Source organism: Hippichthys cyanospilos, chromosome 4 (assembly GCF_059441005.1).
Source record: "Hippichthys cyanospilos isolate Australia breed blue-spotted pipefish chromosome 4, RoL_Hcya_1.0, whole genome shotgun sequence".
Classification (NCBI taxonomy): Eukaryota; Metazoa; Chordata; class Actinopteri; order Syngnathiformes; family Syngnathidae; genus Hippichthys; species Hippichthys cyanospilos.
The window spans coordinates 24,657,940-24,675,997 of NC_142372.1; the positions used below are offsets into that span (position 1 = coordinate 24,657,940).

Sequence of the window (18,058 nt, forward strand, 5' to 3'; positions counted from 1 at the left end):
CTCTTTCTCTCTCTCGTACGCATGCATACATGCACAAAAGCGCACACACACAATACACAATCTGACTTGGCTGTGCTCGGTTACGTAATGACGGTCCACTAAATCAGCGTGGCACGTGACCTGAATAAAATGATGTTGAACTCTGCTGTGGGTTACGTTTGCCATCCTCCTGCGCACACAGGCACGCACGCGGACACTAACACGTGTAAACATGAACCTCCAACTCAGGCTGACATCACTGCAGGCCTCAAGGCTGCTCATCAGCTGGTTGCTTGGCAACCATTTCATCCACAGGCACAACCAACCCACATTTAATCTGGGAGGCTAAGAGACAGGGATAAAAAAAAAAAAAAAAAGATAGAAATAGAAAAAAAATCCCTATCAGCATCCGAAGGAACAAAAAAAATAAAAGATGTTAGGACAGCTGCTGAGGTTCATTCCAGTACAGTGACGAAGAAGAATGAGAGCGGGAGATTGTGCATAAGAGCAAGCAGGCCTAAGATGAAGGGAGGCAGGGTAAAAAAAAAAAAAAAAAGAAAAAAAGAAAAAAGGCTGGCCATGTGTGAATCTAGGCCATCTTCTGTGTGTGTATGGCTCACCGCTACCCTCCGTTGAACATTTAACATATGAGGGTCATGCCACTTTCTGGCTGCGGAGTTGCGAACATTGTCTTTTCTCTCTAAACTATAACTTCGAACCGTACCGCATGACACATCTGAATCTCCCAATCCACAGGTGTCAAACTCAAGGCCTGGGGGCCAGATCTGGCCTGCCGCATCATTTTATGTAGGTCGTAAAATACTGATTTGACTTAATGTTTCTGGCTTAAATACCAAAGTTGTCTTCAACTTTGAAAATTTTGGGAGTAAAAACCGTTATGTTTTTGTTCCCAAGCTCTCTTTTTTTCAACAGATTTTACCGGTCTCTGATCTCAAAACCAGGTAAGTGTGTGAAGAAAACACTTAAAATTGACCAGGCCCTCTGAGAGAAACTACAACTACAATGTGGCCCACTATAAAATGGGTTTGACAAAATGACTACAAAATGACAAAGTCCCGGGCGGCTTGGTGAATGAGTGGGTAGCATGTCCGCCTCGCAGTACAGGGACCCAAACTAAAATCCACTTCGCTCTGACCTTCCTGTGTCCTGAGTTTGCATATGCTACCCGTGCCCGCATGGGTTCTCTCCAGACACTTCCGGCTCTCTCTCACATTCCAAAAACATTCATGGCAGGTGTATTGGACACTCTAAATTGTCCTTTGGTGTGATTGGGTAATGGTTGTACGTTCCCCTATGCCCTGTAATTGGCTGGCAAGCAGTTCCCTGTGTCCCATACTTACTGGCCAAAGTCAGCAGGGATAGGCACCAGCAGGCCTGCGGCTCTAATGAGGATAAGCAGCTACAGAAAATGGATGGATGAACTAATCCCATCACACAACGTTCCCTTAAACTGCACTCACATAAAGCTTCACCCACTGTACAAGATTTTGAGCTACATACTATACTGTAAGGCTGCAATCAGAGACTTGTAAAATGTGACCTGTTGTGGCCAAAGGGTCTTCCAGGGTAGGGGGGGGGGGGGGGGGTGAACAAACAAACAAACAAAAAAACACAATTACAGTTTTGACACATCTTTCGAAGATTCAGAGTATCTAGTAACTAAGGAAATATTGACCTTAAACTTTTCAGGAACTGTTTATAGACCAAGTACATTTCAATATAAGGTAAAGATATTCAAGATTTCAAACCTTTAAAAAGCAGATGAAATTTGAAATAGATGTAATTGAGAGAAAATGATGATTTGGTCTCCATCTCAAAACTTTTAAGATCCCATTCAGCTTACCTACATCTCGCCTTTATGGGTGGTGGTTTGTGCCAAATTGTATTAATTTTTTTATTCAACACCACTCAACAAAAATGGATCTGTCCACCACATAAGTCAAGTTTTGATGCACAGATGTGCTTTTTTTTTATCAGCCGTATTCTTAATCATGTAGCAGGAGGGGTGAAGTTCCTCACTTCCCTCCTGGTACCCTCCAAGCTGTCAGCAATTTGGTAATTAGGGCCCCGAGGTGTCGCTCTTGCAGGCGCCGACTCTTTGATTCCGAGGTCCGCCCACTTCCGAGGCGGACTCATGCAGGTAAGGCGCGGTAGGTTAGCAGCTCTGCTATTTTAGCAATATAACGCGACCTGAACCTATTGGCTTTCATTTTAGAACATGCATGTTAGCTGGCCGTTTGGGTTGCGTCTCGGTCGTAGGTGTGCACTCCGTGGTTGGCGTCGGGCTACGATGCAGCTGGGAAATGGCTGCGCCCCGTTTCCCCTCCATTGAGCTGGCTTGGAGGTAAGGTGGCTTATAGTCACTTGTTTTTATAAAGTTACTGGTTCAATTTTTCTGTATTTCATTATATAGGATTATTTATAGCAGGTCGTTGCTGTTTCCCTTCGTTTGGCGATGCCGCAATGAGAGGCTCCGATCACTTTACAGCCTCAGCTCCGAACGGTTGCCTCAACAATGGAACATGAGATGGACATGGTTCCATGGGATTAATTCTGTCGGTGGGAGTTGAAACTCATTCTGGCAGGGGACTCTGCGATCTAAACATACATTGTACAGTGCTGTAAAAAAGTATTTAACCCCTTCCTGAATTCTTTCTTTTTTTTTGTTGCATATTTATCATTTGGAAAGGTTTCTTACTATCAAACCAATATTAATATCACATTTAGAGAACCTAATGAATTATAAAATGCAGTTTTTTTTTTTTTTTTAAATCAGGCGACGGGGATACAAACCCATCAGTAAAAAAGCAAACTAAAGCACATATAAGAATTAGGCAATCAAATCTGTGGCTTTACCACTTCAGTGGATCCAACTTTTCATGTTGCATGAAATGTGTCAGATACCGTACGTAAACAAGTGAGCTGCACTTCATAAACACTGAACTTTATCAACATCATTAAATAAATATGGTGTACATAGTCTACATAGAAAATGAGCAACCTTTAGTCGGCAAAATACCATATGCTAAAGTGCAGGAAGGAAAAGTAAGATTATACCTGCTCATATGATGCAAAATTTTCTGATTTGAAAAACCAGCGCCATGCACAACAAGCGGCAGTGGCACGTCATTAATTAAATCGGGTTGGGAACTCCGGTTCCTTGAGAGCCATGTCCTGCATGTTTTTGATGTGTCTCACTTTCAACACACCTGATTAAATGATCAGGATTGTAATCAGGCTTCCACAGGGCTTGCTGATGAGCTAATTATTTGAACCAGGTGTGAAAGGCGAGGGACACATCGAAAATAGGCAGGATATGGCTCTCGAGGAACCGGAGTTCCCTACCCCTGGATTAAAAGATGAGTAATGAAGAGCGATAATAGTTCTGCCTGTCTTGATTTTTATTGACAAAATCAGATGACGCAACATTTAGCCAGATGAGAAGCGCTTCCATTCATCAAATCATTTGACCGCAGGATCTCTTTCTATTTATTTTCACTTGAGTTTACGGTGTGTGCTGCACACATCAGTCAGCTGTAGTTGCTGACATGACACTTGAGACACTCATATTTACCAGCTGTACGCGCACACACATACACACACACACACGCCTACGCACATCGTCACACACACACACACACACTTACACAGACTTTCAACTTTCACATGTGCATCATGACAGCAGCAGGGTCAAGTTTGTTTTTTAAGACCCCGCGAGGCAAAAAGATTGAAGATACAAGGTCTCACGAGTAGTGGCGTCACCGGATCCCGTTTACTAGGGCCCGTGCCCCAGTATTAATATGCCATGCCCTAGTATCAGGTGCAGACTGACGTGTGAGTGGGAGGTCAAAGTAATTTTTACTTTCATTCTTTTGCAACCTGCTCCCGATGGACGTTGTCTTTTCATCCCCTCCTCCCTTAACCTCTGACGGATGGCTTTTAGTCTATATCAGTGACACAAGTCTAAAAGTCAGTATTTTAATGCATTTTACAGTGACATTTGTTAATATCTGTTTTTGGTTATTGCTCACTTCCTGTAAATGCAGTTTGAACCTTGGACTTTGTCCTTTTTACTGCGCAAGTTTGGGGACTCCAAACCCATAATTATATTTTAATACTGTGAGTACCAAGGACCCAACAGTTTTCAAAGGTAAAATGAGCACTGTAACAGTGACTGGACGCTACCTGTAAGGGTGGACTGCGGGAATATGGGGGAATGAAGAAATGACGGAAATATCGGAGACTAGAGAAAATGATGAAAAAGAAAAGATGAAAAAAAAGATGATGGAAAAGAGGATAACGTTATATGTGAGATGAAGTGTGAACGGAGTGATGGAAGACAGGACCTCAGCAGCTGTTGGGCACCATACTGTAATTAACAAAAATGGATGTCACCATTTTTATCTGATTGTGTTTATTGGGACAAAAAAAAAAGAAGTGCTCAGAGCATTCAACCCTTTATCCACTCTTTACACCTCTCAGATGAGCGATGGACTGTTCATGCAAAATGCATGCCGCCACTAAATTATTTAGTTTGCTTTTTATTTCAACCCGCACACTGAGATATGAGGTTGAAAAAACATGAGCTGATGTAGTTCAGGTACTATTCCCACAAAACCAGTCAATTTCTTTGAGTTTTATAAACTGGATTATGACTGATTGTGTCTCTCCTAAAACATGATGAGAATATTATCAAGAAACATGTTATATTTGAATTTGTTGTTTTCACATACACACCCCTGCACCCTGCAGACACACACAAAACAAAAAAAGGCCTTACACTTATTGTTTAGGCACTTGCACAATGCATGCGCAACTAAAACCAGGCAAATTTACAAGACTCTCGCAAAACTCTTCACGATAGAAAACTAAAGTTAAAATCCCTACATAAAAATGAAACTTCCACTGAGCACTGTAAAAGATTTCCTTAAAAAAATCCATGTGCCTTTGACGAATATCGTGTCGTTGGATGACCCAGTAAAGGGGTGGGAGTCAAAACTTTATTAAAACATGAGGAAAAGCATAACTTTACTTTTCCACATTCAACAATACCTGTCTTGACAAATGAGAAGAGCTATACTTGTAACGATTGCATCATACGTAACAATAAAACCAATTAAAAACTACAATACATGTGATACACTGGAGCAGACTCATGCACAGACACATATCTATTGATTAGCAAAATATTATAAGAAACTCATGGTGACAATGTGGCACCGTTGATAGTCATCTCAAGCGATGCTGTCCAGCAAGAGGTGGAGTTGAGTGAATTAACTGCCATGGTTCAATTCACCACCGGCTATAACACAGCCAACTTTACTGGGGATGTGTTTGTTTTGAGCTGCCTTTCTGAGTCATGGTTTCATGAACCAAATTGCATATCGAACACAATCTTGCTCAGCAGGATTATTTTGCCAACAAAAAGTTAAAAGTAATGTTTAGAACTCAGTGTTAAAAGATTTTTTGTGTTGATAAATGATAAAACATAAAGAAATTACTTGCTGATGCATTTTCCACAGCAAAGAGGTGGCAAAGTAACCAATGGGTGCCTCAACAAATGGACAAGCTCCCTTTGATTGTCTCTTGGCCAGGAAATACAATATATTGGTTTTTGTAATTCCCTGGTTGGAGGCAATATTTAGTACATTCAAGCGCTGCAATGGGTTTTTTTTTTTTTTTTTTTTTTACTTGCAGTGTGTGTGAAAGATTACATCCAGGCTAAAATCACAAATCTGAATAGAATCATCACCTAAAAGGATTATCAATCCTGTTTGACAAACTGGACCACCAAATGTAAAGCATAATAAAGGCTCTCAGTGGACATTACTGTCAAATGCAGTTTTGTACTTGTGCTTTGAAGGGCTCAGTGGTGGACAAAATTTGGCCAAATTGTTGTACTCACTGGCCATCCCCGTTTAAATGAGACAGTTTCACAATTTCTCAACAAATTGAAGGATTCTTTGACAGCAAACAATTACAATGCCGGAGGAAAAAGACTGACGAAATCAAACTTCCATCAAGTTCGTTGTTTCTAAAGGGTTTGTCGTCATTTGGAGGTGTGTCAGGTATCAGTGATGGACAGAGGGACTTGGATGGACTGCCCACCTCCAGCTAAATTAAAAAACAACTGTCTCTTTTAGCAGTAGGAAATAATGTCATCAAATGTTGTCAACAATGAGCCATTATGGAGCCAATTCTTAACGCCACTACCTTGAAATATTTCTGATAAATTGTAATTTCCCAAATATAAGATGCAATGTTTTTACCAAAAACGAAGGCCAAAAGTATGGGTGCGTTCTGTAAACAGTAACTTGAAGATTATTTTTTTTTCCCGACTATTTTAATGAAGACTGCATCCGTCAGCCACGTAACCTGAGTTATGACTTACCGATGATGCACTTTTCTATATCAGACGTATTGTTACTTATGGTAATTAGTAATGGGACAAGCTAGACTAGACAAGCTAGACTAGAGGCAGTCAGTTGGCTGAGCTTGTTGCAGCCAACATGCTGCTCGTGTTAGTTGAAGTTGTTCCCACATTGTTTTCAAAAACAGAAGCCAGCAGACTGAACCAGCGTATGAGTACATACTTGTTGACACACAGGAATATTATAGTAGCTTTCAAGAAGGAAGCGATTCTTGTAGCAGAGCAGGTTAGAGACTATAAGGCTGCCACAAGGTTTAGGCTGGCGAACGAATAATTAATAATGAACGAACGAATAATTAACAAATATAAATACAAGAAATATGAAAACATTACAGAGATGAGATTTATTCTCTCTTGCTGTATTTTTTACATTGTCACCAAACTGTTGGTGCGCCCTACACACATTAACATATTAAATACCCTAAAATAAGGTTGCGGCCTATACACAGGTGCATCCTATTTTTGGGGAATACAGTATGAACGACTGATGCAAAAACGATCTTAAAAAAAACACTTGATAAACATGTTTCGTTAACAATTACACAGCAGAAAAGAGTACATTAAGGGTGTGTTTTTTTTTTTTTTTTTTACCTTGTTCCAAAGGACCCTTGGTTTCCTGTTGGGAAGTCGAGGCTTTCTTCTGACTTGGGCGGCCTCTCGCGATTCATGTGTTGCAGAATGGAGCTCAATTCTGTGATACCTGGGTTCTTTGTGTCTGGTGCAGCTGGAGGGCTATGAAGCTCAGGAGGTTGTTCACCCCACAGCTTTGATGTCCTTTGAGTGGGCGTCCTAGGAGGTTCAGATGATGAAGTATGAGCAGCAGGAGCCTGAGGTGGTGACCCATAAGATTCTGGTGGTTCTTCTATTAGGGCATCATGGTAAAGTGAAGTTCTGTGGATGACTGATTTTCCTTTGGGTTTGGGGGGTACAGGGGGTCTATCCACCAGGAACGAATGCCCATCTGCAGTAGCATAAAGAGTCTCCAGGGTGGTGTCACAAAAGCCTCCTTCTGATGAAAGAGTGGAGATGCTTGACACGGTGCTGGTGGTCTCCATGTGCTGTGGATCTCCACTGCTGCGGCTATCGACCTCTTCAATACCAGAGTCGCCAATCCCTGACTCTGGGTCCGGTGGGGGAGGCGGATATGAATGGGGAATACTGTTCGTCATCCGTTTTTGTTGATCAGTGACAAGTGGAGGGCCATGAACATTGTATGGGGGTAGCAGAGGCCCCCCATTCCTTCTTTGTTGCTGAAGCATCTGTGCAATGGCACTCGCCTGGTCATCGGGGATGTCGATGCTGTTTGCAAATTCTAGGGGAGGTGGGAGTGGCTCTGTGAAATCAAAATCTTCATCGATGTCAACTGACGCCAGAGGAGGAGGGGGTATACGAAAGGGTAGCTTGACAGGTTCATCCAAGGATTCCCCAAAAGGAATGCTACGTCTTCGTGTTGAGGAGGGCTGGGGATTAATAGACAATGCTGAGCCACTGTGAGGTTCAGGGTGATTGGGGTCTTTCAGCTCAGACGGCTTGTTGCTATCCTGCCCTTCCAAGTCTCGGTTATTTAACTTGTTGCTTGCCTCCATGCTGGTGTGCACCATTAACAGCCCGGCTGACTTAGGTGTGTCTCCCACATCTGCTGGCGCACTTTTCCTCTCCTCAACTGCTGGATGCTGTCGTTCCTCCCGGGGCACGTCAGACTCGTATTTCTGCTCAGTCATCTGCCTCCGCAAGCCACCTCGCCCTGGACGGCTCATGGTTGCCGAGGAGATTGCAGCGAAACTCGTCTCAATCCCGGAGCGCAACTTGGTATCAATGAAGAGTGGCTGGTTGAGGTCCGTTTTATGGTTTGGCTGCAGGGGTAGAGACTGTGCTTCGTGCTTAGGATTTTGTGGTACCTGAGGAGCATTTGGTTGCTGATTTTGATGATGATTCTGTTGCTCCTTCATTGCACGGTCACGAGCTGCAAGGGCTAGAGCAAGAGGAGAATTAGGGTCCAGTGGTTTACCAGTAACAGGATGAAGGTAGGTCCCATTGGCCCTGTAGTGGCTCTTTGGGGGAGTGGCTGGGAGGCTAACGGGGCTGTCCAGGTTGGGACACTGTCCTGTTTTAGTGTTTAGTGGCTCCCGGACAACTGTGGGCTCTGGAGTGTTGAAATCTGTCATGTTTCCACTGCCTCCTCCAACAGGAGGTCCAAGGTGTACCGGTGGAGCCATCATCCTCCTAAGTCGCTCATCACTACTAAACATACCCTCATCGATGGACTTTGACTGCCGAAGGCGAGGTGTTGGGGTAGGACCAATTAAGTCATCATCCCCTATATCTATTGACTGGAAGGCAATTGAATGCTTTTTTGCTTCAAGCCTTTTCTCACGGTCCCGCACCGCCCCAGCAATAGCTGCCGCAAATGGATTGCCAAGAGACATTGGATCTTCTGGACGCAGACCACCACTTCCACCAACGGATGGCATTAGAGATGGGTGTTCTGGAGTAGTGGGCTCAATCTCCATACTGCTACCCTGGCTGCTCTTACCACTGCTGCTGGTGGATGGTTCCTTGACAATGATGGTTGGAATGGGGATGGAAGAGCATGTTCGCTCAACAGGGGTAGTGGGCATGGAAACAGGGCCCGAGGGGCTTGCTGGCGTATGACATGTTTTTTCTGGACTGTCCTCCACATTTGACTGTTTTACTAGCATGCCCTTCCTTCGGGCTGGTTTTGCTGGCACATACAAATTTTTATTGCCTACCTCAGAGTAAGGATTTTCGGGCACTGGTGTACGTCCACGAGTACGCGGGCTCTCAAAATGCTCTGAGCTCTGCCGGTGATAGCCCCTCCTCAATGTACCAACATCTGTAGCTCGACTAATAGTGGTCACTGCATTCGGTGAGTTCTGGGCAAAGCTAGGCCTTGTGGTACCATAGCTTTTGGGTGTTGAGCCAGTAGGTGAGTTATAGGCAGGTGGTGAGGGGGGTGAAATGGCTGGGGGAGGAGGAATATCCTCTGAAGTATCTGGCATGGAAAGGCTGCGGGAGAACTTAAGCAGAGGAGGCGTGAGGAAGCCCTGCTTTTCCTCCTCTGTTGTACCTTGATGGAAGCAGATAATGAAAAAACAGATTAGGGTAACAACAAAAAGACAATAACTGGCCACAAAATTCATGTTAGAATGAACGAATTACCCAGGAGTTTAATGTCGGTTTGCCATTTTATTTTTACAAGAATTTAAATAATTTTCTTTGACACTAAAATATCAACTTCAACTGAACCTCAATCTTATGGTGGTTTTACCCTAAAATTATTAGACATGATAGGAACTTGCAAAGGAAACGTGGACAATATCAATGAGGAATCAAGAAAAAAATTAACCTACAAAATAATATTCAAGCTCTATTTTCTATCCAGCCGTCTATTAGAGATGGAGGGCGAGTCTATGACAATTGACAAAAACAGTTTAGCTTTTAATAACGAAGGGATATGACATTGCATGGCTTGGTTTGCAGAAGATGCTCATGTTCTTTAACCTGATTGTTTTTTTTTTTGAGTAAAAGAAAGAAAACCCGTAGTTCATCTAGTTGAACAAAGAATGTTATGTCAGAAAATGACTTTCAACTTTGCAAATCATCTCAATGACCATCAGTATTATCAGTAGGGCTTATCACTTGGCTGACTTCATCATTCTATTTCATTCAGAATTAATTTGAATACAGTTGAAGCACATAGAACAAATCCTCTGAGCATTAAAACAGCATTTTAGAGTGATACTGTGTAAAGGCACCATTCAATACAACTTTTTAGGTTACCCGTCAGCAATCTTACATACCACATAGACACTTAACTGTTATCATACCTATGGACTTTTGCTTCCTAAGCAAGCCCTTCTCTGGTAACCCCAGAAAGGCCCCTGGCACAGTGGGTGGAACCACTGCGACTCCCTGGCGTTCATGGTACATGGACTGCAAACATGAATAGTGTTAATGACATACTATACAGAGAAAAGTAAAATAACTTCAAAACACTCTGCAATCTTGATCTTTATGTGATCTGGGCAGATCGACAGGCGGACCGGTGAAGCGTCTTGATGCAAGACTTTGGTCTTTGGTGGTGAAGAAGGAGCTGAGCCCAAAAGCGAAGGCCTTGATTTACTGGACAATCTACATTCCCTCCCTCACCTAAGGTCACGACCTGTGGGTTATGACCAAAAAAACAGGTGTCGGAGCTCTCCCTACGTTGAGAGGAGCCACCTGAGCAGCCATCTGGTTAGAGTGCCTCCTGTATGCCTCCTTAGTCCCTTTGGGAGAAAAGCCCAGGGACAACCCAGGACACGCTGGATGGACTATGTCTCTCACCTGGCCTGGGAACACCTGGGGATCCCTCCTTCAGGAGCTGGACTAAGCAGCTGGGGAAAGAGAAGTCTGGGCTTGCCTGCTAAAGCTGCTACCTCCGCGACACGACCCCGGTTAAGCAGTCGGTAATGGATGAATGGATAGTTCTTTAAAAAAGAATGCAGATTCACAAACTGCTCAAAATTAGTTACAGTAGAACTTCAGTTCTCACATTTCTTTCCCATATAAACAGAATTCATAAGTTCAGCCACAGAACCAAAGTGCCTGTGTTCGTGGCCAGATATCTGTGCCCTTACCAGACCTCCTCTGGATATTTTCTTTGACTTTTACTCAAGATAATTTGAATTAAAACACACACACACACACTCATAGTCAAGTTCACGTATCATCTTACATTTAATTCAGTGGGTGTGATCAAGCAGCGACTGGATGGCCGTGGCTTGATGGTTGCGATCTTCATGTCCACGGGCGATGTCTTCTGGGCGTGCGTCATCTCTTCAACTTTGTCTGCAGAAGACAAGACATAATTTCACGAACAAACAAAAAAAGCAAACTACCGATCGAGTTTCAATTGGCAAAGCTTCAATAAGGATCTCATGAGCCAAATGCAAGCTAATCATTCACAAGATTTTTCCATCCACGCTCAGTTGCGGGTGAAAATGTAGCCAAAAACACTTAAATGTAAAACAGGGGGAGCAAGTGGATAAATGAAATGTTTTAGGTGTGTCAAGCCTTGAAAGCCGTGCAAACTCTTTCCAAGCAGCCGGCTCAACAGCATCATCCAAGAATCAGGGTTCTGCCTCACTTAATATGAGGTATTATATGTATGTATATGCTTATTAAGATACAGTAGCTGTTGGCTTTCTCGGGTGTCTCTTTTGCTTTCTTTATGTTGAATCTCCAACACGAAAAACATACAGAATCAATGTCATACTCGTCTGGACTGAAGTCCCCTCTGTGATGATGCCTTTAGATAGAGCCCAGTTTATGCTATGCTGATAGAAGCTACATGCTAGCCCTGATCTAGCCTCATATCACCTCCCTGACTGTTTCTCTTCAGTATGTTTAAAGCTTCATGCATTACGGGGTGTGATTACTTAGAATGACTTGGAAAACAATCCTCTTCTTCTGCGCATCTACACACAGAGAGGAGGAATGGGGAGAGGGACGGTAAGCAGGGAAAGAAAGGAGCATCAATGACCATAACACGTTTACTTCAGTCAGAGCAGTCACACGCATAAAGACACACACGCACACACACACACAATGATAAATACCGTATTTTTCGAACAGTAAGACACAACTTTTTCTCTTATGATTTGAGTCCTGCTGCTTACAGTCCAGCTTATCTATTTTTTTTTTTCTTTCCACCAAGAGACAATCCACCGGTAAAGCAAGAGTGTGTTTCTGTTCAAGGTGTCAATTTAAGGAAAAATGAGGAAATGGAAAAGAAAAGATGTGAATCGATGGCATGGCTGTGGTCAGAAAGAGCCTTTGCAAATCTGTCTAAAATATAAAATGTGTAAATGGAATTAATTCTTGTATAAAACTTTGAGACATGTATTGGGTAAATTTATGACGTGTACATTTTATATACAGTACTCAGTATATATGGTTTTATTTATGTGTTTATGATTGTATATATGAATTATGTTTAATGTGTTTTTATGTTCACTAAAATAATCTATCAAACAAAGGGAGATAATAAAAAAGATGCTATTGAAGTATTGATTTCGATTTTGAACTGCTATTTAACTAACAGGTAGTGTCGAAAATATTCATCCATCGATTTTCTATGTTGAAAATTTTAATCCATCTATTTTCAAAAAATTTGTTGTTTCTAATCTCCAGTCTATGTATGATGTAATGTTACTTTAAACAGACAATTAAAAAAGTGTTAAAAATAAATATATATAAAAAATACTTCAAAATGACATCTTTCTGTACAAATATCTGATATTACCATCTGTGGGTTATAGTCCAGTGCATCTCACCCGTGAAAAAAATTGTGCATGTTTTTTTTTTTTTGCTCAGTTTTTGATGCTCCAGTTTATATACGGATGTGGCTTACAGTTGGGAAAATATGGTACTTCCTTTCTGTTGTGGAAGCTGCCTTCCAAATGAAATGCAGCTATATCATATCACATAACATGTAATACCGTTGCCCTGGAAATCTGACTGAAAGTTTTTTTTTTTTTTTTTTTTTTAAAAAAAAACAAAAAATCCAACTTGTCCCTCCTTATGCAAACACAAATGCACACATGTAATAAACATGCTCAAAAACACAAAAGCCTGCAGTGACACAGGGGAAAAGAACAAATACATACACTAAGAAAAATAAATGACAGGGGATATGTATTCATATTTTAGGCCAGACCTATTTAACAAACATTAGCTTATGTGACCGCCCCCCCCCTTTTTTTTTTAGTTTTTTTTTTTTTTTAAGCTGTGCTTTGCTGACAGACAGTCCAAACACAGTCTCAAACATTTAACATTGCTCTACATGACATGTTTTGGAGATCTTAGCCATGTTAATATTGTGACAAAAGACACATGTGCGTCATCCTGCATAAAATATTTCAAAGACTTTCAGAAAATTATTGGTGGACTATAATTTAAAAATATCCGACAGTGCAATATCAAAGAAAAATCTCACAGACAATACGTTATGGTTAGGCATGGGATGATATCCGAATCTGACAGTATTGATATAAAATATAAAATTCATAAAAAAATCACAGAATCACAGTATCACGGTGTTGAAATTCCAGCTCTGGAATGTATATTTTTAAAATCTTTTTGTTAAGTAGCCATTTTTATACATTACAAAAACAGTTTCAAAAATATCTAATACAGCACTTGTTATAATAAACATTTACCAATTGTCAAATACAATTGTTTCTGATTGAACACATCCAATTTTAACGGAAATATGGGCAATTAGTATAAAATAAGTATATATGTGCAACAATTTGAAATTAAGTTCCATTGAGTGATGGCAGTTTATAAAGACGATAAACAATAAAGTTGACATTGTGATTGACTGCTGTAGCAGAGGAGGACTCACACGTGATACACAATGAAAGCTGCACACTGCAGTTGCCCTTATTAAAAAAAAAAAAAAAATACAGAGAAAAAAAAGATTAAAAAAAACCCATAGCAGTTATGACAGATTTGTAGGATTTTAAATAACTGTTATTTTGAAAATCTCAATATATTGCCAAAACGGCCCATGCCTAATTGTGGTACATCAAATGCAACGAATGGAAGAAACTGAACATATTTTCAAGTAACATAAACTCACAAAGACAAAAACTATATAAAAAGTAAAAATATACATCCAAAACATTGTCACAGGAGTGACATTGTTTGATTTATTCACAATTACAAAAAAATAAATAAATATGGGTGTTGGATCACTGCAGAAAGGTGGCAAAATGAAGTATATCATTGTAACATTAGCATGCTTATGACAACTTACCACCTTTCTTTTTCCTGAGAGTAGCTTAGGGGGTGACACAAAACATTGCTGAGTATTGCAAGTACAAGACAGACCCCATTTTTTTGGAAAACATATTTGATCAATTTTCTTGCTAATCGGCATTAAAATGTATTTTGATACATATACAAAAAGAGAATAATGTCATCATCAGGTCGGCTATAGTCCAGGCACCATCCAGAACACATTTATGTTTCCTTTAGCATTTTTCTGCAGATGCCAATCTGTTCTATCATTTTTTAATTCACTCTCCACTCCTTTTGATGCTATTTGTCCACCTTTGACATACAATACTGCAATTAGTCATGATGGATCCAAGTGTGTACAGTAAATCATGGAACATTAATTGTTGATCATTCTAACGTTGTGCCGTCTATCCATCCCTTCATCAGCAGAATATAGTTGTGTGAAACAGCTTGATTAAAGAAAGTTTGTAATGACAAGAATGACACAATGACAAGAATCTACAGTATTTTGAAAATTTGGATGAATCAACCAGCCTAAAGTACAAAAAAAAAATGCATTCAGGTTCTTGGTCCTCACAGAGTTTTTGGAGGTTAAAAATGAAATAATATTTCCACAGCATCACTAGTTAATAATTCTTGTATGTTATGGTATTATCATTTAAATTAGATGCTGGAATCTTTTTTTCATTTTTCGCACTTTTGGTGCAAAGGTCTCAAGAACTTCTCTTGTTTCTAGACTTCTCTTTCTCATTGCTTTCTTCTTGGCTCTGACACTTTTAATTACACTTTAATACCTTTTTTAAGTTAAAGGCTGGCTTGGCAGTCTTGCCATCACAATACACAACGAGCCAACAGCGTTTATCATGCCTACTCTTGTCTGTGTCTTGATGTATACAACTGTTAAACTGAAAATAAAATGTCGCATTTGGTAGCATTTTAGGCAGGTTAAATTAGACTTCATGGATTCTGCATACTCCTGATGATGACACATGACGCAAATCAATTTAATTCCAAATTCTCATTGATACTCACAAACACGCTGAGCATGTGGGATTTACTGATAATACTTCCTTTGCTAATATAAACATTACGTTTTTATTTATTTCGTATTTGAACTGTATAATTTATGTTGTAGTGAAACTTGTACAGTAAAATGTGGAATGAAAACACTGTAGTTTTGCAATTATTTATCAGCAAAGAATGAAAATAGAGCAGGATGTGATTTTTTACTTTGGATGTTAATTTACAGCGTGGGCCCTTAAATTTGATTCCAAAATTTTAAGTTCGGGGTTACTGTGCCCCTTAATTACTCTGGATCCATGATGTCATGCATATGTTAGGCTTTACTGTTGCTCATCAATTTGTAACACAATACATTAATTTCACTTCATTACCTATAGCTTCATTCTCATGTTACTTTCATTACTATTTTATTCTTTCCATTTGATCTTTGTCCATCCCTCCTTTCTCATTATTCTCTTGTACACATCTTGGCATCGTAGCAAGCACAGGTTATTAATACAAAGATAAAACCACTCTGAGGCGATGCTCATCAACACTGACAAGAAAAACTAATTCAGGGACAAATAAACACCTCCATTTCATATTAATGATTTCTTTTTTTTTTTTGCACTGGTTTGCTATAGCCACAGTGACTTTCATGCATAATGGCGAGAGTGGACAGGATATGAGGAAGGAGAGGCAAACGCAAGTGGAATACGTACATTAGACAGAAAATTGAACAGCACCAACTAAACATTTGCTGACAAAAAAAGAAATGGGCAAGTAGGCAGCGAAAAGTTGTGCAACAAGAAAAACTTACCTTTATCCACTAGTTATTCAATTAATTGGAATAAGATACAGTAAGGCACAAACAAAAAGAGAAGACTCATTAAAATGACTTCTCTGCCCCTGAACACATGGAGTCAAATGGAATCCACAAAGTTCTTACCGAGTTCCTCTAATTCAGACGTCATGGACTTGGAACGCATGGACAGGGCAGTAGTGGGAGCTCTCTTTGGCGGTGGAGGAGCTGAGGGATATAAGACATCGATGCCAGTCACGATGGTAAGATAACAGGTGATATGAACAACAACAACATTCCACAATTCTTGGTTGATTATTATGTTTTCACTCCATGACACCATTTCATTCACAATACAAATTCTTTATATTGTCTTGTTTAAGTTATCAGTTGAGGTAAACCAATTAGCTGTAGTTGCAAGATGCAGATCTGTGCAAGGCTTCATTCAAAGTGCCTCTAATGCACTGGAACTGCCCTCCAAAAATGCAAAAAGTGAGGAAGTAAAGTGAATTTAAATTATGCAGACACTCCAGAAACAACCATACAAATGTTTTATAAGACAGGGACGTGCATTTCATAAATGTAGTGGACACACACACGACACTTTTATTGTTCTCTTACTCACGTTTGCCAACTATATGTGAGATTCCTGTCCTGTCTTTTGAAAATACTGACACACGGGTATACCAACAAACCAACGGCATACCACCAGCCATAGGGAGATGACCAGGATCACCAAGGATGGCCATTCCTCAAACCAAGCGGTCCAGATGGCATAGAGCAGTGGTCCCCAATCTTTTGATCACCACGGACCGGTCAAGGCCTTACATTTATATGGGGGGGGGGGGTTGGCTGCTAAATATTGTGCTGACAATGCTGCGCTATCGTTAGCTTAGCACAGTAACTACGGTTCAACAGTTGTTAAGTGAAGCAAAAACTGCACATAGTGGTTATCCATGGTTCTCGCTTCTGCCTTTCTACAAGCCAGGTGAGTGCTCTTGCTTGGCTCTGTTTTGTACTGAAAGCTCAGCTGGCCATGTTGGATCGCTACCGGTGAACGCAAAGCGGTCGCCATGATTCATTCCTGCCCCCTGCGTGAGCCGTTGAATGTTCCCGAAGTTGATTGGCTTTGGCGACGCGAAACGCGGAAAAAGTAAAAAAAAAGATTAAATTCACGCGAAAGGAGAAATTTCGCTTCTTGTCACCGCGCGCGGCCATTCGCGTCGTTCCATTCGCGTCGCCCAACGTGCATTCGCGCCCAGTCACGCGAACTCCATTGACTACAAGACAAAACGCTCCGCTTTTTCGCCTCGTTCGCGTTCGGTGTGCGCGTACCATTAAACTAAATCATCTCCAAAACATTATTTCGGTTGCAGCCCATGCGGCCCGGTACCAGTTGATCCACGGACCGGTACCGGGACCACTGGCATAGAGTATGCCCGCCATAAATGCTAGGATAAGAAAACAACTTCGCAGACTGCCGCTACCATGAATTTTCCTCACCAACGTCAGATCCATCACTCCCAAAATGGATGAATTGGAGCTACAGATGATAAAAAGCTTTGTCCACAACTTCAGTGTTATTCTCATCACGGAGATGTGGGTTTATTCGCTTATTCAAGACACAGCAGGGAAGCTAGCAAGATGCATACTACGCCAGCAGAAAACAGTAGGAACTGAGACTCAGGTAAGGGAAAAGTGTACACGTGCACAACGAGAGGCATAACAATCGTAAGATCACAGACATACACTGTTCTCCTAATTTGGAGGTACCAGCAATCTCAAGCAGACCTTTCTACCGAAATTGACAGTTGTTATTGTGACTGGTGTTTATATACCACCAGCACAACATTTAGCCTCCTGCTTGCTTCCCTGAACAAACAGCAGCTCACCCACACTGACAGTCGTTATTGTTATCGGTGACTTCAATCAAGTGTGTTTAAAGTCTGTGCTCCCTAAATTCGTCCTGTATGTGAACTCTGTTACCAGGGAAGAGAAAACACTGGATTGTGTTT

General features: G+C 41.0%; 1 protein-coding gene across 2 annotated transcripts in view; it reads right to left on the reverse strand.

Annotated features, from left to right (window-relative positions):
* LOC148425129 (SH3 and multiple ankyrin repeat domains protein 2-like) overlaps positions 1-18,058 on the reverse strand; it is a 211,225-nt gene that overhangs the window by 15,731 nt on the left and 177,436 nt on the right. For both annotated transcript variants that reach the window (XM_088412771.1, XM_088412772.1), the window contains 5 exons: positions 16,191-16,271; positions 14,256-14,279; positions 11,169-11,281; positions 10,279-10,384; positions 7,022-9,518 (listed from right to left, as the gene is read on the reverse strand). In XM_088412771.1, the coding sequence (XP_088268897.1) occupies positions 7,022-9,518; positions 10,279-10,384; positions 11,169-11,281; positions 14,256-14,279; positions 16,191-16,271 (2,821 nt within the window). The remainder of the gene's footprint in view (positions 1-7,021; positions 9,519-10,278; positions 10,385-11,168; positions 11,282-14,255; positions 14,280-16,190; positions 16,272-18,058) is intronic.